We start from the raw sequence: 25,325 nt of genomic DNA, 5'->3' as shown, positions 1-25,325 counted from the left end.
ATTTTGCATTAATACCATCTATCTGGTTTTATTCAATGCTCTTGTTGTTTTTCAGAGGACTGGTATATCTTTCTTGACCGATTGACTCATGACTTCACTGCTTTCAATCGTTAACTTGCTGCTTCATTCATCTTCTTTCTCAAGTGCTCAGATATTGGGTTTGACATGTCTATGATCGCTTTGATTGGACTTGGCTGGATAGAATCCTTACTTTTGGCGTAATGTTGCTTAAACCAAACTCAAATCGTGGGGTGATAGTTTTGGTGTTCCTTTTGCTATTTTCTGGCTGCATTATGCATCTGTAATTTTGGTAATGTTGACTTTGTCACTAATGCACAAAATTAGATTGTTTGCTATCCAATTTGCTCATGTTATTTGTTATTCTTATCACATCGATAAGAAGGCTAAGACTCTTCATTAACTTCTCTCTCAGAAGATGAATATATGCAGTCCACTGCAGCACCCAGAATAATAATAGTGTTCTCATGTTCATCTCTCTATAAATGTCAGCATAAAGAGAGAGGTGTCCGTGTTAGAACTGTATAGTAGGTCTTTTCTAGTTGAATGAACAGTTTGTTATCTTTATTCCACGGCAAACACTTTTACTGGCTTCTTCTGGCATCTGTACTCTTCCCATTAACACGTGTAAGACATTTTCATCAACAGTATTATGTAAATGATGATTTGTCCTTTCATTGCATGGGCCAAAGTATATTGAAAATGATAGAACTCAGCATAGATTTTTCTGGCAATCCAGAGATTATCTTAAAAATTTTAGATGTATATTTGCCAAAGTTCGATTGACAGTTCCGTTAGCATAACCAATATCTATCATGTAATAATGTTTGAGACTTTAATACATCTTAACTTCCTTTTTAAAATGTCAGTATCCACTCAACTTGCGGTGTATTTTAGATCAAATAGACCCACAGTGCAGTGCTTTGTGTGACCGACTCAACATTTAAGGTTTCAGATCTATGGTCTTGTTCCCACATTGCTACACAGATAATCTCTCTCCTCCAGATTTCACATCAGTGCTTTTGTTGCTACTTTTTCCCTGAGGTTGGATCTTATCTTAGATCCTGCAATTAATCTTTATCCTTTCACTTTGCAATTTTCTTTGAAGCATTGCCCTCACGTGGGTCAGCGGTTAGTTTATTTTGTGTAAACTTTTACTGAGCAGACTTTGAAGTCCTTCTGTATTTTCTCTTTCAAAAATTGTTTCATTAGAAATTTCTCCGAGAGACGGTATATTTAAGCCTGTATTCCCTTTCGAACTGTGTCTATTAAGAAAGTCGCGTTTCCCCGCTGGGACAGTGGTAAGTCTACTGATTTACAACGCTAAAATCAGAGGTCCGATTCCCCTCGGTGGATACAGCAGATAAACCAATGTGGCTTTGCTACAAGAAGAACACACGCACAAACAGAAAAGTCGCAAGCAAATAAAGTTTTCATTTAGAAGTGTATCCATATAAATAATATGCTTGTGTCTGTCTGTCCGGAACTTTTCTCCCAAATTTCTCAACCAAACATTATAAATTTTGTATCGTTAGAAAAGCCTTTGTTCAAGAAGTTTATATTGCATATTGGGTTACTGGTTTTGCTTAATGAAACATTTCAATGCGACGAATATGCTACACAATGTCGTTGTTATCACATGACGACTGGATTCGATCACAACTTTATTTTTTTTATTTGCAAAGTGTTTCACACATACAACACTTAACATTTACTTTAAATTGCAATCGTTTAGTTTCAGTTTGTTTCATAAATTGCTGTGATCACCTTTTATCTACTTTTTTAAAATTATGATTCTTGTTTTTCGTTATTCTAATTTTCTTTGTTTCAACTCATAAAATCGTGTTATATACTAAATGCTCATAACTGTTTCATACTCTGTACACTGTTATAAATACCATTACTTTACTTTATTGTTTAATTTATGGGTAATTTTATAAAATAAAGTAACAACTACATGAGTGTATTTGTCTAACTGCGCAAAAGTTTTTCAAATAAACAAAGATTTATCGATCTAACACAAAAAGCCTATAGTAAAGCGTAGCTTAAATGACGTGCGTGAAAATGATAAAATAACAGAAATTTAAGCGAAGGGCCTGAAAACTACAGCAAATGTTTCAACGATCTCGAGCAGAAATGAGCTTTTTCGATAAATTATGGGTATTTTACCGCAAGAGGGGGCTTTATCTTCCAATCAACTTTGCTTTCTATTCTCTGACACGACTCTGTGTGACCTTTAATATTAAATTGTGACTTGTTGGGGTACCGGCGAAGTGTAAAGACTATATAAGGTGAAGGTGATCCTTTTTGGATAATAATAAAAAATATATATGAAAAAAAGAATGAAAACATGTAGATCTTTTATTTTGTATGTGTACATATTTCGTTTAATTTTGTAAGGTTTTAATATTAAAAGTGCTTTTTGTTTTACAGGGTTATAACGTAATACTGGAGGTTTTGTGGCAATAACGTTAATACACCACCAAAATTATCATGCAATTCTCTTCAGTCAAAGTACCTACAAAGCCTTATGATGGTCAGAAACCAGGGACAAGTGGTCTTCGGAAATCTGTTTCTGTATTTAAGCAGGAAAACTACACCGAAAATTTCATCCAGTGTATTCTGACAGCACTGGGTGAAAGAAAAAATGGCTGCTGTCTTGTTGTTGGCGGTGATGGTCGTTACTTCTCTAAAGAAGCAGTTGATATCATAATTAGAATCTGTGCTGGAAATGGAGTAAGGACGAAACCTGATATTTATGCTGTTATAAGAACAGTGAATCTGATAACATTATTTCAAAATCTGGCATTAACAGTTTAAAATGATGTCTCAAATTCATTTTAGCTTTAGGGTTACAGCTGATTTATCTTCCTTTGTTTTGTTTTAATTTAAGCTATAATAACAACGAATGCCTCTTATTTATAAATAAGAATAAATGTACAAGATCATAACAGTTACCAATATTAAAGGTAGTAAGTGCCAAAGATAATTTTTCTTTCAGATGATGTGAACTGTTTCTCCATTATCAGAATTTTAAAAATATTTAAACAGGTAAAGAAGTTGATTATTGGTCAGAATGGAATCATGTCAACTCCTGCTGTGTCTTGTGTTATAAGAAAATATCAAACAGAGGGAGCAATTATCCTTACAGCAAGTCATAACCCTGGAGGCCCAGAAGGTGATTTTGGTATCAAGTTCAACACAGCTAATGGAGGTATTTAAATTATTCCATACATCTCTGCTTCATGTACATCTGACTGCAAGCCAGAACTATTTAACTTGATAATGTAGGTCAAACTTGGACTTGGTAATGTACAGAGTAGCCCGTAAGTCCCTATCCATCCATATGTAGTTATATTATATTGAATTATGATGATGATGAGTTGAAGGCAGTTGTTACTGCGGCATTTAGAACAATAATCCCTGCTATGTTGAGGAAAATGTCTCGCCGAACATGGCGTCGCATAATATTATGCAGCGAGAATGAGGGATGGCATGCAGATACACAGATACATAAGATATATGGATGGGTAGGAACTTACAGGCCACCCTGTATATGTGTATATTTAATGTTTCCATGAATGTCACTCCTTCATCTACATCTTACTTATAGCTGTGATTATTTAACTAGTAGGTTTTTGATTGTGTTATTAGATCTGTTCTCATTCAAAGAAAAATTTTCTTTAAAAAAGAACAACTAAATGAAAGTAAACATAGTTCAGAGTTAACTGAGAAACTTCATTTCAGCTAATAAATGTGAAGTTTCCACTTTTCAAAAAAAATATTTTAATCTGGTTTACAGAGAGCTAACTATAATGTGTGTTTAAATTAAGAAAATTCACTAAAAGCAACTTCCTTTGTCTTGCATAGCAATATACAATTGCATCATAATACATAGTTTTTCTCTAAATTATTTTTAGTTTTTGTTTCACTGTTAAGGTTTGTTGTTTTTTTTTGACATACTTATTAAAGCAAAAGTTATTTTTCTGTTTGAGTAAGGTTTTAGTAATATTTTACAAGTATATTGGTGATCTCAGTGTGCTTGTGATTTGAAAATATCTACTGTCTATTAAAAATAAGTTGTAGAAAAATTAAAAATATGTACATTTGTTAAATTACTTTATATCATATAAAGCTGTAATAGGTAAAATGAGGAAAGGAAAGGAAACAGTACATGAAAACACATTGGTTTTAACTTTGTATTAAACATATCATGAATGATGTTCTACTGTTAACTTTTCTTCAGAATTGATTGGATAAAACTTGTACTGCATAATGTTTTTTATTTGTTAATGCATTGTAAGTTACATTTATGTCCTTTCTTATTTACTTTGTAGGACCTGCACCAGATAGTGTCACTAGTGAAATATATTCATTGACTCAAAAGATCAGTGAATATTGTCATTGTCCTGACTTGACAGTAGATATAACCCAAACAAAAACCCAAGAGTTTATTGTTGAAGGTCATCCTTTTACCATTGAAGTGGTAGATTCTGTAGCTGACTATCTTAGCTTGATGAAGGAAATTTTTGACTTTGATTCAGTTCGTAGTTTTCTTGCTGGATCAGGTGGTAGTACTCCATTCAAGATCCGGCTGGACTCTATGCATGGAGGTCAGTAGAACTTAAATGTTTTTAATTTCTGCATCCAGACTCAACAAGAAGTATTTTAGGATTTGCATACTTTGGAAATTCAAATAACAAAATGTGATCTTATTAAAAAATACCTTTTTGGCTTTTGTCCAAAAATTCAAAATTATGAACAACATTAATGAAAAGTTAAATAGTTGCTTTTTGTGAGCATAATGTAATGTATGTGAAACAAAAGGAACATTTGGTATTTCAATGTTGTATATGAACACCAGTATCATGTATGGCCAGTTAGGGAGCATTTGGTACTCAATGGCTGTTTTAGAACACTAGGCCTGGCATGACTTGAACAAAATTCTGAAATTTAGTATTTACCTCGTGGTAGAAACTAAAGCATTCATAATGTAATTTGAACCACTTTCATAAGTAGAAAACATTAACTGACTATTTAAGTGGAGTTGATGTTTCAGAAAAATAACCATTTTATTAGTTACAAAAGTTGTTTTATTTATTGCATTTGTGATAGTGTTTGCTAATTACCTCTGTGTCATGAGTTGAAGTGATGGTTTATTAAATTCTACATCCAATTTGTCAGTATATTGCTCTTGTGTGTTGAGCTAAGTATATATCAGTGGTTGTCTGTTGAACTGTTTTGTAATTAAAATCAATGAATGTCTATCTCTGTATTTGTGACTATGAATTACTTTGACAGTCCTCTTTTAAACAGTTACTGGACCATATGTGGAAAGGATATTTTGTGATGAGTTGGGCACATCAAAAGACAGTGTTGTTAATACTAAACCTCTAGAGGACTTTGGAGGCCACCATCCTGATCCAAACCTCACGTATGCTGCAGATCTAGTAAAAACTATGAAAGGTGGAGAGTATGGTCTAGGAGCTGCATTTGATGGCGATGGGGTATGTAAAACATCAGATTTTAAAAATTAAATATTTCTTCATTTAGTAATTTTCAAAAGTAGAACTTATGAAATAATTGCTTTAAATGTTATTTCACTAATAAGATTAGGCACTTGGCTGTTTACATTTCAACATTTTGGAATTCAAAAATTTTCAAGTAAATTTGAAAATATACTTCATAGTTTTATCTTTTTATGTGGAATATATATAGTACCATTCGGGCAGTATTTTGATGTCAGAAGTGTATTAGAATCTATTACATTGGAACATGTCTTCATAAATACAAAAATTGGGGCATATGATAAAAAATCATGATATATTAGTGTTCTGTTACTCCATCTTGAAATACCAAGCAAGTCTGAAGAAAACTAAGCTTTTACAGCTCCATTGACTCAGTATTAACTTCTGAATACATAACTAGTAAAAGGTATAAAACGACACATGTTGAAGCATTGTTGAATGATTCTGTACTTGGAACTTGGATTTACTCTTAATGACTGATCTGTACTGATATGCACTGTTGGTGTCATTGCTTATTCAAAATAAGCTGTTTACAGAAGAAAGACAGTTTTACTACCTGGCTCTTGCAAAACTAGATATCCCATATAATGAAGCTTCTCACATTCAGAAAGTCTAAACTGAATAGTAAAATTACACACTTATCTAACAACAGAAAAACAGACCAATGGCAGTAGAGTTTATAAAGAGCAGTTTATCTGAAATAAATGTTAGCAAAATTTGTATGAGAACAAATTTGTAGTTATTTTACTTGTTATATTTTTATTTTGTAAACTATTTGAGGTAAAGGTTCAGACAAATGTTTGTCAACTAAATGTTATCATGAGATCTAAGAAATAGTTGTGTAAAGGATGTAATATGCAACATCTGTTTATCTTAAGTAGATGTTTCTTGTTCTCTTCACTGATATTACTTGTTTATTGATGTTTCATTAAGTTAACTCATAAGATGTATTAATATGCTTAGTAAAATTTAATAATAATTTACATAAAAGTATGTTGTATTGAGTACTTAGCTCGAATATTTGTTTACAAAACAGGATCGCAATATGATTCTTGGACATCAAGCTTTTTTTGTCACTCCTTCTGATTCTCTGGCTGTTATTGCTGCAAACTTAGACAGCATTCCATATTTTAAAAACAAAGGAGTGAAAGGCTATGCTCGGAGTATGCCTACTGCTGGTGCTGTAGATCGGTGAAGTATTCACTTGTTGTTTTTTTACACGATCAGTTCCATGACCTGCATTACACTGAGTGGGTTGGAACTTAATCTTACAGATGTGTTGTTGGATTTCTTAAATATGAAGCTACTATCATATAAAAAAAAAAATGGATACAATCTTTTAATGATTCCATAAATTTCCATTTCTTTTGGGTGTTTTAAAAGTTGACATCACAGTAAAATATGTTAAATGTACTGTTTGTCAACTCCATGCATATGGAGGCCTGGATAATTAAAAATTTATGCAAGAACTTTCTTGTTACAGGAGTCTTGTGTAATTTTTAACTACAGAGAACTTGACCCTCAGTCAAAACAGTTCTAGTTTTAGAATAATTTGTTAGAGGTCTGTCATGTGTTTTTCGTCCAAACCAAGAAATGACTTGCATGTTTAATGCATTCCTTACTCCAAATGTGAATATAAATGAATGATTCCTATTAAAAATATATTTATTTAAGGTTTTAATTATTTGCAGAGTTGCAAAACAAACTGGAAAAGAATTTTTTGAGGTGCCTACTGGTTGGAAATATTTTGGAAATCTAATGGATGCTGGTAGGATATCACTCTGTGGTGAGGAGAGTTTTGGAACTGGTTCAGATCACATAAGGTAAGTGATAGTTGAGGATGTTTGTGGTTATTTTTTTGTCTGTTTAATATTTTACTTTAAATTTACTTTATTATGGATATGTTGTTTAACTCTAAGTACAAGAGTCACCAATGAACAATCATACAAAACTGGATGCATGGGCAGAAGTTGTCAATAAGTGATTTGAGTTTTCTCTGGGCTACAGAGGTCGCTTTTAGACAACTTATTTTTGATTGGCTGTGACTCAGTCAAGCTTAGTCAAAGAACACACTAATTTTCAGTCAGGGGAAATAATCACAAAATGAACAATAACGAACATTTTGTAAAATGATGTAAGGAAAGATGCAAACATGAAATATAAGGATGATACAGCAAACATTTTTATATCTTCTTTCCTTGCTGTAGGTTCCTCAACATTAAGTCTCAAGAAGTCATGATTGTAACCAGTGGTTATTAGTAATCTATTGTAACCAATTGTATAACATCAATATCTCATGTGTTTCTACAAGTGAAATGAAGAAACTAACAAAACTGATATGATATTAACAATACATGTTACTAGTGAATTATAAAAATAAAACCTTTTTTTTTTAATTTCTTGCAAAACTGCATGAGGGATATCTGCACTAACCATACCCAATTTAGCAGTGTAAGACTAGAGGGAAGGCAACTAGTCATCACCATCCACAACCAACTCTTGGGCTACTCTTTTATCAACAAATAGTGGAATTAACCATCACATTAGAATTCCCCTATGGCTGAAAGGGCGAGAACATTTGGTGTGATGGGGATTTGAACCTGTGACTCTCAGATTGTGAGTTGAGCACTCCAACCACCTGACCATGCTGGGCTGATGATATACAGATGGCAATGCCAACAAAGTACAGATTAATATACAAAATGTATACAAATATTTGCAACAATAAATTTTGTCAACAACTGAATGTTGAATTTGTCAGTTGCATAAATTTGGGTTTTAGTAAAATAAGTATTTGAACTGAATAGTAGTGTACAGTGTTATAATGGCTAATAACTATAAGCTTGTAAGATTGACTCCATACTTACTGACTGCTTATGAATGATGTTTGTATGGTTTTGTGTATGGATCCACACAGTTAAAATGTAATTTTCATAGCCTTCAATTTTATTTGGTTACAGAAACATCAATTAGAAAATCAGATCAATTATGCCACACTCACCTGTCACATTTGATACTACATTATTTATAACCAATAGAAAGCCAAGGTTTTCATCTATCAAATGATGTACTGTATTACAGAAAACAGTTTTCCTTTCAGTTTAAGTTCTGCTCTCTCAGGAAATATATCGGACGCCTTGGATGAATTTGTGGTGGTTCTTGTTATGCTGTGAGAGAGCCAGAGGAAATTTGATAGTTTTGGGAATTGTTTGCTTCCTGAATGTTACTTAAGTAAAAAACATTTAGTGTACTACTACCATTAATATAAAAAGAGTAGGATTAAGTGTCATTTACAGTCAAAAGCAAAAAATAAACTTAATTTAAGTACCTTACTTTTTATCTTTCATGTTTATTCTTTAATTATTATTACAAAATAAGTAAACTGTAAAAATAGGAAATTGTAAATTACTTAAGGTCATATTACATGAGCAGTTTGGAGCTTGTGGGTGGTGTAATTTGATAGTGTAATATGAGTTGCATGTTCCCTAAGTGATTTATAACTTATAATGGCATGAATGGTATTATTGCTTTAAAAAAATATATATATATAAATATATGTATACTGTTAACAATTTAAAGGTACTTAGGATAAACAAGTTACAAGTTTGGTCAAATTGACCAAGCTTGTATGGAATTAGAGTAGAGAGAATAATGGATAAAATATAAAGTTTTACTGAGAAAAATACCCAAAATGTATTTCAGTGATTTAAAGGTTACAGAAATGAAAATTAAGAATTTTGGATAAGTGTTTACAAAGAACTAATCAAAAATGACTATTTTCACAAGCAAATCTTTATTTAAAATGTGAATTTTGGTGTAAAAGGCTTGTTTTCCAAATTTGTGAATAGGTACTTGTATGAAAAGTTTGTAGAAAAGTGGTCATGTGATTGGTCAGTTGATTGAACTCGTGTAGAGAGAATTAATGTAATATCTATTTTGATATTAATCCATCGTAGCTTTAGCTGTTTTAACCCCAGTAGTGACAGTTATAATATCACTTATGTTTATATATTGTAGCTGACTGTGTAACAAGATTTGTAGTTACAATATCACATTTGGTATTTATCTATTGCAGCTAGCTGTTTAACCACATTATTCAATTATAATGTCAGTTTTGGTGGTTATACATTTTAGGCAGCTGTTTAACCACATTAGTGCCAACTGTAATATTAGTTTTAGTGTTTATTTTGGTATTTCTATGGACTTTTATTTAAAATAATATTTGATTTATGTTAATGTGTTATATACTTTTGCAGGTATTTGCCTCTCAATTAAAATCTGTATCAACCTGGTATTTTCACAGAAGGTTTCTAATATTAATGCATTTAGTTCTTAAAGAATTAAGAAGACACAAATTTGTAACTTGTAAACCAGTATTAACATAAAACTTAAACTGTAACTTTTTGTACAATCCAGGGAGAAGGATGGAGTCTGGGCAGCTTTAGCGTGGCTTTCAATTTTAGCTGAAAAAGGAAAAAGTCTTGAAGAACTTCTCATTGATCACTGGGCTAAATTTGGACGTAATTTTTTCACGAGGTAAATTTATCTTTTTTAATAGGTTTTATTTAAGAACTGTAATGACAGTTTAAGCTTTCAGAACTTAGAAAAAATTGTTTAGTGATTTTAATGATACAAAACTTGTTAAATATTGGTGCTAATATGTGGATGATGTGACTTGTCTTCTGTGTCTTTTCTAAATTAAGAAAATAAATTTATATTTATTTACTATGGAATTTTATGGAAATGGAAACATTAATTTTTTTTTGGACTCAGATGTTTACCAAAGTAACAGCATACGTTTGTTCAAAATCTTTAGAAAACTGACTTGAAGTGACAATCGTATGCATTTCAAGACATCTCACAAACTTACTGTGTTACATAATTTGTACCTTTGTCGTGTGAATATTATGAAACTGGATTAAAAACTATAAAACAAGTTGCTATTAACAGTGGTAAAGCAACAAACTTAACATGTTTAAAATCTGTATGCCCACATACTGCACCAAACAACAAGAAAATGAAATGGTTTAAGATAAGATACATTGAGAAACCTTCTGACAAAACATAACACACTGAACAAAGAAACCTATAGACCTGATTTCTGTAATAGAAACAACCTAAGAAAAATGTTACAACAACAGAGACAAGATCAAAAAGTACAGCAACTGTGGTGTTTACCAGTAATGTGTCAAGGCTGCAGTACTTTATATATATAGGTCAAACAGGATATCACAGGAAGAAGAGTTAAAGAACACTGTAGAGTCTGGAAATTAAGGAAAATGAATTCAACCTTTGCATCCCATCGTATTGAAACTAAACAGCAAGTCGATGAAGAAAAAACAGATTTTACATATCTGTGAAAAAAAGTAAAAGGGGAAGTTTTTAGAAATAAACGTCTCAAAACAAATCGAGAAAACATTCTGGACAACCAAACCAACTGAAGCTCCACCCCAGTTTTACACCCCCATCTGTAGATGAATCTCTTGTTATTTGTTTAAGCTCGTATATAAACCCTGCTACAACACATTTCAGTCTGTACCTGATATCCCTATTTTCCTCAATTCTGAACTTGTATGCGTATGTGTAGCCCTGTAATCTCATGTAATGTTATGCCAGTTGCATCTGGCTTTATTATTTAATGCAAATAATAGAATATAAATATAACTGTGCTCTTGAGGTTTTAATTTCTCTAATATTTGTTTGTCTTCATACAGTATTTATATTCTTGATGTTCTTTTTGTCTCATTTTTTTTCAATGAGGTATTCATGCATGTTCCATTTTTGTCATAGTACCTTGCATTTAGTCATTACTTGTCCACCTGTTTTGAAAACGTTTTGTAGTCCATAGATTTCATTTGATACACTATTATTAGTCCATTTTTCATTATTGTACAACTTTGAAAAAATACTTTTATATTAATTCTTGGTTTGTTTTTCCAGTATGATGTGAGTTTTATTTCACTTAATTTCTACCAAAGAAACATACTGTTAGCAAAGTATCTACAGGAATTCAAACCCAACACATGACTTTGGCCTTGAATTCCTGTAGATGAATGTGGAATGAAAATCAGCTTATGGTTAAATATAAGCACCAAGAACTTTGCCTTAGAGATCACAGGAAGCACAACTTTACAAAGATGGAGCTCGGGATGGGGTTGAATACCCCATTGTTGGCAAAAGAGCATGCAGATGGTTTTAGGGAGAGAAAAAGTAAAACCATCAGCTGTCGTCCACTTCAGTAAGAGATTGATGGCAGTCTGTAGCTGCCTCTCAATAAATCTCGTGTTCGACTGACAATAGATGTGGAAGTCATTGACATAGAGCCATTTGCTTCTGTGGGTGGAGGTTGTCCAGCAATGGCATTAATTTTTATAATGTGACATTCAAAATGCAGCTCTGAGGGACTACAAATTCCTGTGAGAAAGAACAAGAAAGTATCAAACCCATACAAGTTTGGAAATGCCAGGCCATTAAAATATTTATGACAAAAGTGGGGCAAATTGTCATGCAAAATGCCACACTTCCACATAGCATCATAATCTTTCTCAACATGAAAAAAATAGAAACAAGATGATGTAACTTGATAAAGGCTTCCTGTTTGACTTCTTGTGTCAAATCAGGTGGTCTACAGTGGAGTACTGTCATCGAAACCAACACTGCAGGAGTGGTAGAAGGTCATTTAATTGAAGAAACAAAACAAGACAAGCATTAACCATCCATCCTTTCTCAAATCTTGCAGAGACAACTTGTCAAAGCAATTGCACAGTAGTTTGAAGAAATATTGGGATCCTTCCTGGGCTTGGAAAAGGGAGGATAATGGCCCAGTGCCAAGCATTGAGAAAAGTATTCTCCTGCTGGATCTGGTTAAAAACAACCAGAACAATAGTTAGAGAGGCAGGAGAGAGATGGGGCAGCATCTCACAGTGAATATCATCAGGTCCAACTCATGTTCTGTCAGACCAATAAAGGGCAATCTTGAGATCCACCAGTGGAAAGGGGAGACTGTAGTCATAAAGATGATCAGCCTCAAAGGAAAGAGGCAACTGCTCTGCCCAAGTCTTGATGACAGAGAAGGTTGGTAATAAATCAGAATTGTTGGATGCATGAGAAAAGCTTTTGCCAAAAGTATCAATGATGCCCTCGGAATCAGCAACTTCTTGGCCATAAGGGAGGAAGCAGAAGTATACTGCCCATTGACCTTCTGAAACTTATCCCATTTGACTTTGGAACTGGTGGCAGGAAAGGGTGTATTATGTGACAAAGTCAGGGCTGGTGCACATTGACTGATCAGTAGTGCTATCCCTTCCATGCATTCATCAGTCACACAACCTGCCATTTCTGTACAAAAAAAACTGTTGAAAAGGCGAATGTATCTGCAAATCTTGGAAATGTTTCCTGTAAAGAGACACACATAGGACAAGAATCAATCAAATCCTTAATGTCATCTTTTCTCAAACCAAAACTCCAACAGTTCCATTGTATCCAAGTTGCCATTTTTATTTATGTGTAGGAGAATGGTGTGGGAAGTTCTTCTGTTTTCGAACACATTTTTTTCTTTATTGGACAGAGGTCTATCAACCTCCATGGTTCCTGTCCTGGATCAGATAGTCAGATCTATGTCTGTGGACGAAAATACCAGTGACTAAGGGCATAAACGAATAACCATTTTGCATCTTGGTGCTGAAGATGTACCAGAGGAAATGCCCAAACCTGGAACCAAAAGAAGTAGAAACAAGCATCCACCAGAAGGAATAGTGGGGGCAGAGATTGTAGTAGATGTAGACTACAACTCTTTTTAACCATAGAGGGCAAAAGACTTCAGATGTTTTGCAAACGACTCTTCTGGAAGGACTGAGAGATGTATACACTCCCACTGTGGCAGTGGAACGGAGTACATCAGCATATATCCGAGATGGAGCAAAGGACAATAACTTCCAAACCTCTCTGTAGGAGATATTGTTCAGTCTTCAAGTGTTTCACTTCTTTCTCCTCCATCCACTTAGAGCAAGAACTAGAGTAAGAAGGGTATGAACCACTATAGTTAATGCATTCTCATTCCAATTCCCACTTGTAAGTGTCATGGTCTTTGCCACCACAACAAGCACATGTTAAAGAACCCTGACATGATGTCTTCAAGTGACTGAATTGCTAAAATGAGAAAAATCTGAGATAGTTTGGAATGTAGAGCCTTACTTTATAGTTCATATAACTTGACTGTGGCAGGTGGACATGGTGATGTAAATAATCAGTAATGACAAAAAAACCCACTTGTAGAGAAAAGTGTGTAAAAACAGCTAGTATGGGTAGAGAACATTTTTTTTTATGTAGAGGAGTGAAAAACGTTTCAACCTTTTTTTTTTTGTGAACCTCACAATGACTGAAGAAGGTTAAAACGTTATTTGCTCCTCTACATAAAAAAAGTTTCTCAACCCAAACCAGCTGTTTTTACATATATATGGTGATGTAAACGTCAGAATCAGAACGTTAGTTGGCATCATAATTGTGTCATTGCGAGTGGAGATTTTGACACACTGCAGAAACACCTTGGCTGGAAAAAAACAAAACAGTGAGGATCTCCGACTTGAATGTTTTCCAAGTCCCTCTCAACAATAACTCCTCTTAAGGAATTTAGGGTAACATGAGAAATAAGGTCAATGGGTATGTCCCCCAATGCTCTTTGAATTTAGGAGGAGTTTAAGGTGTTGTGGTTAGAATGTTTCAACCAAAATATCTCCAGAGTGTGACTTTTTTACTGACTTGGGGGAGCTAGCAAGCCCCTCTATTCCCTCTTGAAAAGGAAGACAACTGCCCTAAGGATTTCGGATAATGAGTGCAAAATGAGAAATCTAGGTATAGAAATTGACTGTGATAGTGATTGTTGAACAATCATCCATTTGTGGCCATTTGCCAGTTATTTGTTTCTTAGTTTTATTTATTTATTTTTCAGGAATGGGGGTATCCATAATAAAATAACATTTCAGTACCTACTGTCCCACCCACCATGGAGCCCTATTAGGGGATACAATGCAATGCCAAACAAGGACATTGCAGCAACATAAAGATTTCATGAGCAGTATACCCAAACACTAGTATCAGACACAATGTCCATAACACCTGTTGAGAACGCCCATCACTAACTTCTTAATAGTTGTTGATCGAAACTGGACTATGAGTCTTTGGCTCTGTCAGAACCTCAGCCTTCAGTATGCTGGACCTCATTCACTATCTAGGGCTTTGGCTTTACACGGTGGCTTTCTGCACTTCTCCAGTCCAGAGTTTTACACTTGAGTCTCGTGGACCTCCTCTATACTTCTGCTGTTTGCAACTGTCTTTACTGTATCTTCAAAACTCTGATCCTCACTACAGAATCCCACCTGGGGTTGTGTTTTCCTTTCTCAGTGGGCCATTTTTTTTTTAGAATAGACAGTCTACCATTGTTCCTTTTGTCTTCGTATCCAGGTGCAGTTGGCTGAATTGGGTCTGTCATTTAATGATGTTACTGTCTCTACAGGTCAGCCCATCAAATCATGACTTATTATTACACCTGTGCATGACCTTTCTTTGAGTCATTTGAAATAGGCAGATACTTCTGACTGGAAGTATCGTCTTCTGTTTTACAAAAATTTTCTGAATCATACTTCCATTCCTATTTATACAGATGGTTCAAAATCATGTGACTTACTGGGCTCTGCCACTGTTTCTGTGATTTGGTGGTTGCACACAGTATCCTTTCTACAGTTTCTGTGTTTACTGCTGAATTGTACCCCATTCCTCTTGCCCTGGTTCATGTAGAAGGGATGCACTACATGAACTGTACTATTTGTACCAACTCACTTAACTCTACTGGTCCTGAAATTGCTTCATGTTAATTCTTGTCCTGTTTTTGTCAATATTGAAAACAGGCTGGTCCGTTTCTCTTTATCATCTACTTCTGTCCAGTTTTTCTGGATGCTACTCCACATTGTTATTTGCAGGAACAATATTGCTTAAACCATAGCTAAGTCTGTTTTTTCTGGTGCTATCAATGCCGTGCCTATTGCATATGCAGACTAATAGCCATGTATTCAAGGCTGTCATGTGCACCAGTTTGTAGTCGACTTGGAGTGAGTAACATGATTACAAGCTTTTCCAAATCAAACATTCTGTTGCTCTTTGATTGTCTTGCTTCCATAAGGATCGGAAAGAGAAAGTTCTGGCTAGGCTACGCATTGGATACAGTTTTTTAAGTCATTGTTTTCTTTTATCTTGGAATGATGCACTACTATGTGGTATATGTGATGCTCAAGTCACAATAGCCCACATTTTACTGTCATGCTATCATTACAAGCATGAGTGATGGCACCATTTTAGACATAGTTGTAAAAATAGCATGACAGTAAAATAACACTGTCCACCTTACAGATGTTTTTAATTTTTTAAGATCTGTTAGCCTGTTTAATTCTCTTGAAGTTTTTATCCAACTTTGGGCCACTTTTTTAACTTAATTTACCTTTACACTTTATGGAACTTTTAGTGTTATTTATTTACTTGTTTGGTGCAAATAACTTAGTTGCTTTGTTCCATAAAATGCCAAACACCAACCTCACTAGCAATACATACATCTAGTATTGATTTATAAATAGTTGTTACTTTCTGGCAATACTCTTGGTACCCTTGATTTTTCTGTTTCTTGGTTCCTTTTCTGTGGTTTACTATTTTCTTAATTTTTGTTTTATGTCTGAAGAGTATCTTTTTCTTTTTTCCTTAAATCACTGTTGTACTTAGAACTAGAGACTGCATTTCATGTTCTATTAGAACATTTTGAAGAATCCTACACTTATTGTATTCAAAACTAGTCACTGTCACTTGAGGTTCTTTTGGAACATTTTGAAACATTCAGCCTCATTGTAAAATGAAATAAATCAATTTTTGTAGCATGAAAAAGTAAAACTCAATGGTATAAAAGTTAATGTGATATATTTTAAAATATCAGTAAGGTTATTTTCATCAGATGTCACTAAAAGTAGTTTATATTTGATATTAACAGTTACAATAACATTGTAATGATGCACATTACAATGGAAGTATTGTAACTTCCAGAGTCTGCATGCCTGTGTTATTTAAAGGAACGTCTGTAAGTAATATATGAATAGGTATAATATGGAATAGGTATGATTTTTTTGTTTCATCCAACATCTCACTGCTGTTTCCTTGCATATGTGGAATATGTTGCAATAATAAATATATGTTATTATTGCAAACTGAGTTAACAAGTTGACTTGATAACTGTTGTCATGAGGTTGTTTTATGTAATCAAACTTCTCATAGGCACGATTGTATTAGGCTGTTTGTGTAGTTTACTCCAATTTGTAGTAAGTTACGTCACTCATACTTACTACATGTTAAAGGTGAATGTCTTGATTCTCATATTTGTACAATTATGAGTACATCAGATCTAACATGCTATTTATTTTATGTATAAATACATACTGGAAGCATAAGATTCTTTAATGGTATTGAAATTACTGTATATTCAAAACCTATGGCTGTATGGAAGGCAGTAACAGGGCACGTGTTATTGAACATTGACATCCTACATGTATTGTTGGATGGGAGGAGCACAGCATATATTTTTAAATATTGAAATGTGTATATTGTTCATTATGAGAAATTGAACCTGTACTTATAACATTAACATGCCACAAATATTGTTAGGAGAGAACAGAACTTACATTCATAAATATTGACATCCTAATGCATTGTTGGAAGGAAGGAGCAGAGGCTGTATTGTTAAAAAAATAGCATGTTATATGTATTGTTGGAAGGAAGGAGCAGAGTCTGTATTGTTAAGAAATAGCATGTTATGTGTATTGTTGGAAGGAAGGAGCAGAGGCTATATTGTTAAAAAAATAAGATGTTATATGTATTGTTGGAAGGAAGGAGTAGAGCCTGTATTGTTACAAAAATAGCATGTTATATGTATTGTTGGAAGGAAGGAGCAGAGGCTATATTGTTAAAAAATAAGATGTTATATGTATTGTTGGAAGGAAGGAGTAGAGCCTGTATTGTTACAAAATAGCATGATATATGTATTGTTGGAAGGAAGGAGCAGAGGCTATATTGTTAAAAAATAGGATGTTATATGTATTGTTGGAAGGAAGGAGCAGAGGCTATATTGTTAAAAAAAAAGGATGTTATATGTATTGTTGGAAAAAGCCTGTATTGTTAGCATGAGAGGAAGGAGCAGAGCTATATTGTTAAAAAAAATAGGATGTTATGTATTGTTTTAAAAAATGGCATATTTTTTTGTATTGTTGGAAGGAAGGAGCAGAGTCTGTATTGTTAAATATGAACACCCTATGTGTATTGTCAGAGGTATTGAGATAAATTGGATTTAATTTAAATATGAGCAACATTGATACATTTGAAGAAAGTATTCAAACTATATTTACTTTAGGAACTAATTGTTATTTAAATTTAGTTTGTCTTAAGGATATATAGGTTCACGCAAGTATTATTATTTTTTTCTTACATATGATATCGAAGACCTTTTCACTGTTTCATTACAGATTCCTCATGTTATTGTAGTTGAAATGATTCATACTTTTGTAATATGTGGAATATGTTAACTGAATATGCAAGCAATTTCTTCATTGGACCATCCCCATATTGGAGAAAGAATGCTAATTCTGATTCTTGTTTAAATAAGTGTATCTACATGAAAGATAACAAACCTGTTTATTGTACAAATAAATCATGACATTGGTACGACTTAAACTCTGGTAAGTCTGAGTGTAAGATGAAGGATATTGAATATTGTATCTAATCAAAAACACCTCTGGTTTGAAAGAAATGTGAAGCCAAAAAAAGAAAACGTTGAGTGCGAGAATTCAATAACAATTGTTAGTCAAACTGGTATCTACACATACAGCATTGATATGTGTTTTAGAGCAAATATTTATTCATTAGTTAGCCAGGCTGCATTTTTTTATTGAATTTGGGATCATGTTAGTGGGTAAAGAATTAGAAAAGCACAAATGTAAACCCCCCGTGTTATTTAAAGGAACGTCTGTAAGTAATATATGAATAGGTATAATATGGAATAGGTATGATTTTTTTGTTTCATCCAACATCTCACTGCTGTTTTCTTGCAGATATGACTACGAAAATTGTGATTCTGAACCTAGCAACCAAATGATGGAAAATCTGGAAAATCTCATTAAAGATTCATCTTTCATTGGAAAACATTTTTCTCATGGAGAAAAAACCTACAAAGTTGCTCAGGCTGATAATTTTGAATACACTGATCCTATAGATGGCAGTGTGGCAAAAAAACAGGTAACACATCTATAAACTTTTCATCAAAGAAATATGCAAACAAACGTTTATTAGTTTTTAATTTTCATTTGAGTAGCTAAAGCAGGAAATGTGAAACTTTTAAAGAAGCTTAGTGACTTTAGAAATGTATATAAATTGATGTATGGATGTCTACTTCTCTAACTTTGTTAGTAATAGTGTATTAGCATGAAATACATCTGGTAAGAATAACAAACATTCTATATGTTGAACAACTCATTAAATGGGCTTTGAATGTTCATGAATGAAACATTTTCCCTGGTTATTCATCAGGGTATACGTATAATATTTGAGGATGGATCCAGAATAGTGTTTCGACTAAGTGGGACTGGAAGTAGTGGAGCTACAATTAGAATGTACATAGACAGCTATGAAGCTGATCCATCCAAGCATCGACTCGGTGCACAGGTATGTTGCATGGTCCCCAACAGTAAGATACAACTAATATTGGTGCACAAAACTTATAATGTAAGATAACAACATCCTTGTATATTTTGGTTCAATGTTGTTTTCTTGAAAACACACAAGATAAAAAATTGATTTAATGGACAGTTGTGTTTTGTTTTTGGTTTAGGAAATGCTAAAACCTCTGGTGGAGGTTGCGTTACAAATATCCCAGCTGCAGGAATTAACAGGAAGACAGGAACCAACTGTTATCACTTAATCTCTTGCTGAAGGACAACCACTATTCATGATTTAAGATCATGCTTTCTGTTCACTTGAAGGTTCTCAAAAATTTTTGTTTACCTATGTCACATTTTTGTTGAACTTTATATGTTCTTAAAATTTTCTTTTTTTTGTTTGACCAGGTTTGTTATTGAAGTTATCTTGTTGAAATAACAGCTATGCTTTGATACATCATGCACTGACATGTATGAAATACCACTTGCAGTGAAATGTTTCAAATAATAGCAAAGTTGTATTTTCTACTATCTTTGCACAATTCAGAATGAACAGTGGATTTCATTATTTCAGTTCACAAAACATCATAAGTGCAAGCACTTGCTTTTTTCTTTTCCTGAATGTTTCTTTTGAAGTCCTGCAACAGTATCAGTAAAGCTGTTCCAATGGCTGAATACATGAAAGTGTCATTGGGATGAACTTCACTTTGGGTCTTGCCATAGTTTTGATCTCTTCCAATATCGGATTCTATCTAGCTGAACAAATAGTTTAATTTAAAGAATATCAAAATTGGAATCTCTAGCAATGTGTGCGTGCGTGTGTAAGCTGAATTAGACTGTATCTGTGTGAAGAAAGCGTTTTACTTGTGGGATTTAAATCTGTGACACTCGTATGAACTGAGCTAGGCAGTATCATGCTGAACATACAGTTTTACATGTATAATATATATTTGTGACCCTTGTGTGAACTGAACCGGGCAGTATCTTGCTGAATAAACAGATTTGCTTGTGGGATACAAATCTAACATTTGTGTGAATTGAATTGGACTGTTTCTTGTGTAATGTGAACATTATCTTGCCAAACAAACATTTCTTATTTAAAGTTTTTCTTTTTTCCTTCTGATATTGTCATGAAAAGATGTTACATCATTCATTTTCTATTTAAATATACATTCAGCCAGTTTCTAAACTTTACTAAATATTGTAACTAATTTAATATTAAGTTACACCTCAGGTGTATCCACTTTATTATTTCAATGTGTTTTCTTAATGTGATTAATTCTGAATTGGAGGTACTAATTTTGGAATTTATTATTAATATATGTTGAAATTGTAGATGCTGTGTAGATATCTACACCAGACAGGGAGTTATAAAGTTTTATTATCTTTATAATAGTTGAGTAAGAAATCATGGCATGGAGTTCAAACTTCATACAGTTACACAAGCATTTTCAAGGCTAAAAAAATTAAATATTCTGTTTTGGAAAACTTGTTTTAAATTTTGTGGGAGGCTAAAATAATGCCTTGTATTTTCCTTGCTGATCATGTTCAGTATATTTATACATACTGTTCACAAAATGGAAAACCTAACAACATGCAGAAAGTACCATATTTTCTCCACGTAAGAGATAATCAAAATTTTGAAATATGTATGCAGAATGTGCAAGAATTTTATCTTATTTCAAAAAATAAATCTGTAAGGTTATTAAAGAGATGTTTAATTTTTTATGTAAATAAATAAATAAATATATATATATATATATATATTATGGAGAAAGAAAACGTTTCCATTATCTAAACTTGAAGAATGGAGCAACCAGCAGCAGCTACTGCCCTCTGTATGATAGATGTCAGTTAGTTAGTGTGGTGTATGTGTTTTTCCAGTTTACTAAACTGTAAGCAGGGGGGTAACACTTTACCTTTTGTAAGTTGTGCCATTTCAGTTACTGATTCTTTAAAATAAAAAGTTTTCCTGAGAGAATAAACTGTTTTGTTTAAAAAGGGAAAACCTTTGGCAAGTAGTTCTATTTACTGTTATATGTCATACTTTGAAATATTTCAACCTTTTGCAGCACTTGAGATCAAATGCTGTAATTTTTTCCCCCTTGTAAAAGTAGTCCACTTGTAGAACTAGTAGTCAGATGTGATTTTTCCAGTCCTTTTTATAATACATGCTAAGTTTTATTGCCACAAACATATATTCCCCCGTTCTCCAATGGTTGTATCACAGCATGCACTTCAAGTAAAACAGATCCATTTTGTAATTGTCAATTAAATACAAAAACAAAAGAATTGTTTTACAAGCACAAGAGGAAAATTGAGTTCATAGAAATCAGCTGAGATGAATATAAAAGATTTTAAAATGTAATATTAATTTTGCACTTGCTCTTGTATTGCATCCCTAAGAAACATGGAGTACAACTTGAAATATTTCTAGGATTGGTTGTGCTTGCTGATGAGAATCATTATAACAGGTTTAGTGTAATTCATTTATGTAATTTACTTGTGTTTTTCATCCATTTTATATGGCATATAATAATAATAATAATAATAATAATAATCCCAAGATATTTTGGTGTGTATTGTGTGGAAATTGAGAAAATGGATACCTTATTTTTTATATGAAAAAAACAGATGCACATAAATTCCGACAGTGTATTCATCAAAAGCTTGATTAGAAATACTATGTATTGAAATATTTTTATGAAGCTTAATCTCAAAAACTGATTCTAATCATCATAAGGGTACATTTTTTTAAACATTTCTTTGGGATAAATTTTACTGAAACTGAAAGAAAATACCTACACCACTATGGAACATTAATCAGTGATGCTGTGTGTGTATAAATTCCTTCCTATAGTTCTAACTGTTACTGAGAAGGCAGAATCTTTGTGATTTTTAATGCTGATTGGATTGTATTTTCCTAAGCAGGATGGTATGGATGACTGCTGTTTTAAGAACAGTTTGTGGTACAAAATTAACAAGTGGCACTGTATTTTACAAATGATTGAAACAATATTTTATTCCTTGCTTTTTGTTGATTTATTTTTACAACTACATGCTTCTAAGTAAGAATGGCTAGTCATGAGATAGAAAACTTCATTATTAATCTAAAATATTCAGAAATCCTGAATATTGTAGAAACTTGGCTAAGAAAGGTGATTTAGAAATGTTAGGTCCATTGTTAAACAATTTATGTATATAAGAGTTGTTTGGAGTTTAGAAGAAAAAAAAATTTTTTTACTATTTATTGGTAAAAACAACCTGCTGTGTTTATCATTAGGTTCACCTGGTTAGTTTTGGAAATAAATTTTGAATTTTCAACTTAATAAACAAAACGTTTGTAGTGATGGATTATGTTTGTCTCATAGTTTTCTTCTGGGAGAAGACAAGAAAACATCATTATATTTTATTGTAAAATCAATAGTGTGTAAATCAGACATGTACTGAAAAACCCTTACATGCATCATAAAACTCACACTTTAAAACCTTTACATGCACTGAAAAATTCTTAAAGACCTAACAGGTGTTGTTAAACCCTTACTTTACAAATCTTACGCTTGATGTATTGATGAACCTTTACATGCATTGGAAAACCTTTTCATATCTTCCAAAACGCCTACTTGAAGAGAGCGAAGTGAATAGAAATAAATATATATACATGTCATTCTTCATACTTTGATGCATTATTTCCATAAAGGGAACTGATGGCCGTCAGGAAGGGTTACCTGTTTTAACCAATTACACCGCTATACAGTAATGTGTTATTTGTTCTTCAGCTATTTGACACCAAAATGACGTGACATTTTGCACTGTCGTGAAATCGTTGAAACGTGCGTTTACCATGAATCGCAACAATAATTATACAATCTGTAAGATAGAATACAGCATGACATTAACTTCAAAGAAAGAAATATTTGTAAGTTTTAGCTTTGTTTACTTTTGAAACGGGACACTTTCTGAGATCCTGCAGTATATGATAGAGAAGGGTTTTGTGAGAGAACAGTTCAGCTTTTTATTGTTCATAATTTTACTGAATACCATATTATTAATATTCCTATGAGAACGCAGGATCTGATGGAACAATGATAGGTATTTCTTATTTTCATTTTCTCATAATTTATACATCTAAGCCAGTAACGTCGAGGATAGTTACACCCTTGTGCAAATTAATTGAAACAAGACGGAAAATTATGATTTTTTCAGTTTTTTTGCGTTTTATTTCTGATAATCCAAAAATTACAAATTAATACATGATATGACCGCTTTCACTTTTCAGAAGATCATTAATTCGCTTTGGCATCGAGTCCACGAGTTGACTGCAATCTTTACTAATTTTTAATCGCGATACCAAAACACAATTATGGCTTCAATTAGCTTATCTTTTGTAGTACAGTCTTTTCCCCGAAGTCTTTCTTTACAAATTGCCCAAAAATTTTTTGCAGAGTTTCCAACCCAGTCCAGCACCTTTATTCGCATTGTAGTCATAAAATTCTTCACAAGTTTCGATGTGTGGTAGGGAGCCAGATCCATCTGAAAATCTTTTTCAATTGTGAAACGACTCTTCTCTGCAAAACTTCGATGTACTGTGGTCCTCGCATCATACCTTCTACGATATGTAAGCCTTCGACGCCATAGTAGCTGAAAAAGCCCCAAAACATCATCTTCAAGGGATGTTTTACGAACTGATTGATGTGAGATTCTCGAAGTTTCTCACCTGGAGATCTGTGAACATGCAGACTTCTTTGACCCTGTACGAAGAAATGAGTCTCATCAATGAATAACACCTTCCTTCATTGTTCTTATATATCAGACCTCATTGATACCGTTATTTCTTCATTGAGTTGGTAAGAAGTTTGTTTTTGACTGGTTTCCTTACCCTTCGACCGACATGAAGAAGCTGACGACGAACCGTTGAAGAGCTGTTTTTTATTCTTTTGACCTCCAAATCTTTCTTTATGGCGTCACTTGTCTTCCGTGGATCTTTCACACTTTCCCTAACCACGTACGCGTCGTCTCTTGGCGTTGTTTTCCTTTTTCGGCCACCACTTCCTTTACGTTTCGGACTGATAGATCGGTACTCATCTTGGCCTTGATCACATGGCTGACGGTCGCTTGGCTAACACCAACAACGTCCGCGATTTCACTGGAAGTCATGCCGATGTGCTCGTGCAGTGGCACAATCTTTGTACGCTTTCTAGGAGTCACGTCCATGTCCGTACTTGTATATAAACCCTATTTGCTTAACTCTACACAGAGTTCGAGTTCTAAACACACGTGTGTTTAAGATGAATTCATAAACATACCGAAAACATAATATTTTATCTATATATTTACATATTTAGTTTTCCAACAAAGAAGACAGTGGTGAGTCGGGCTGTGTGAGGACAGGCGTTGTCATGTTGAAAAACGTCGTTGACGTTCACCATGATGAGTTGCACATGGGGCCTAAGAATCTAGTGGATCGGTCAGGTCTGATATCCAAATTTATTGGACACGAATGCGTTTTGGCGAAAAAATCCGATGTTTTTTCCGTTTTCAAAGTGCAGAACATCACATACTCTGAGCTTGTAACGTTATTACACATTTCTCTTTAAAATAACAAAATATCCCTTTTGCGTTTCTTTTTTTGAAGAGTATATTTCAAACAGTCATGGAAATAATTTTAAACTTTGCTTTGTCTTCCATGCTGGTAAACAAAATGAGTTCAGTCATAGTGTTTTCAAAATAAATAATAACTTAAGTAGTTTAACAACAGGAATGGTTTGATTATTTGAGGAAAATAAAAGTTTACCGAAACGGCGTTTTGTCTCCACTCGAGCAGTAGCTGCAGATTACGGTTAATCAAATTTTACTAAACCATTGTACTCTCTTATTTCATCACTACTATCAGAGCGCCCTAGACGTTAACACACATTTAAAGTTTATGTATGTTCTTATGAACAATTTTGGTTTGTTTACTTGTACGTGTAATTCTGTGGAGAATACTGAATATCATTTGATTTATGATTTTTAAAGATTCTTTAGGTCCCTGGCGAGTTAA

The 25,325-nt window shown here is 33.4% G+C and overlaps 1 protein-coding gene across 1 annotated transcript; it reads left to right on the top strand.

The window, feature by feature from the left end:
- Positions 1-2,180: 2,180 nt before the first annotated feature.
- Pgm1 (phosphoglucose mutase 1) lies at positions 2,181-22,636 on the top strand. Its single transcript, XM_076497470.1, has 11 exons — positions 2,181-2,309; positions 2,452-2,754; positions 3,070-3,232; positions 4,356-4,631; positions 5,335-5,525; positions 6,583-6,737; positions 7,238-7,369; positions 9,963-10,082; positions 18,680-18,863; positions 19,155-19,289; positions 19,456-22,636. Exons 2-11 carry the CDS (start codon positions 2,512-2,514, stop codon positions 19,543-19,545), a joined length of 1,689 nt encoding a protein of 562 aa, XP_076353585.1. The 5' UTR covers positions 2,181-2,309; positions 2,452-2,511; the 3' UTR covers positions 19,546-22,636.
- Positions 22,637-25,325: the final 2,689 nt, after the last annotated feature.

This window comes from Tachypleus tridentatus, chromosome 4 (genome assembly GCF_004210375.1).
Source record: "Tachypleus tridentatus isolate NWPU-2018 chromosome 4, ASM421037v1, whole genome shotgun sequence".
NCBI classification, from domain to species: Eukaryota; Metazoa; Arthropoda; class Merostomata; order Xiphosura; family Limulidae; genus Tachypleus; species Tachypleus tridentatus.
Note: the sequence above shows the minus strand (reverse complement) of the source record. Positions and strands in the feature narration are given on the sequence as shown.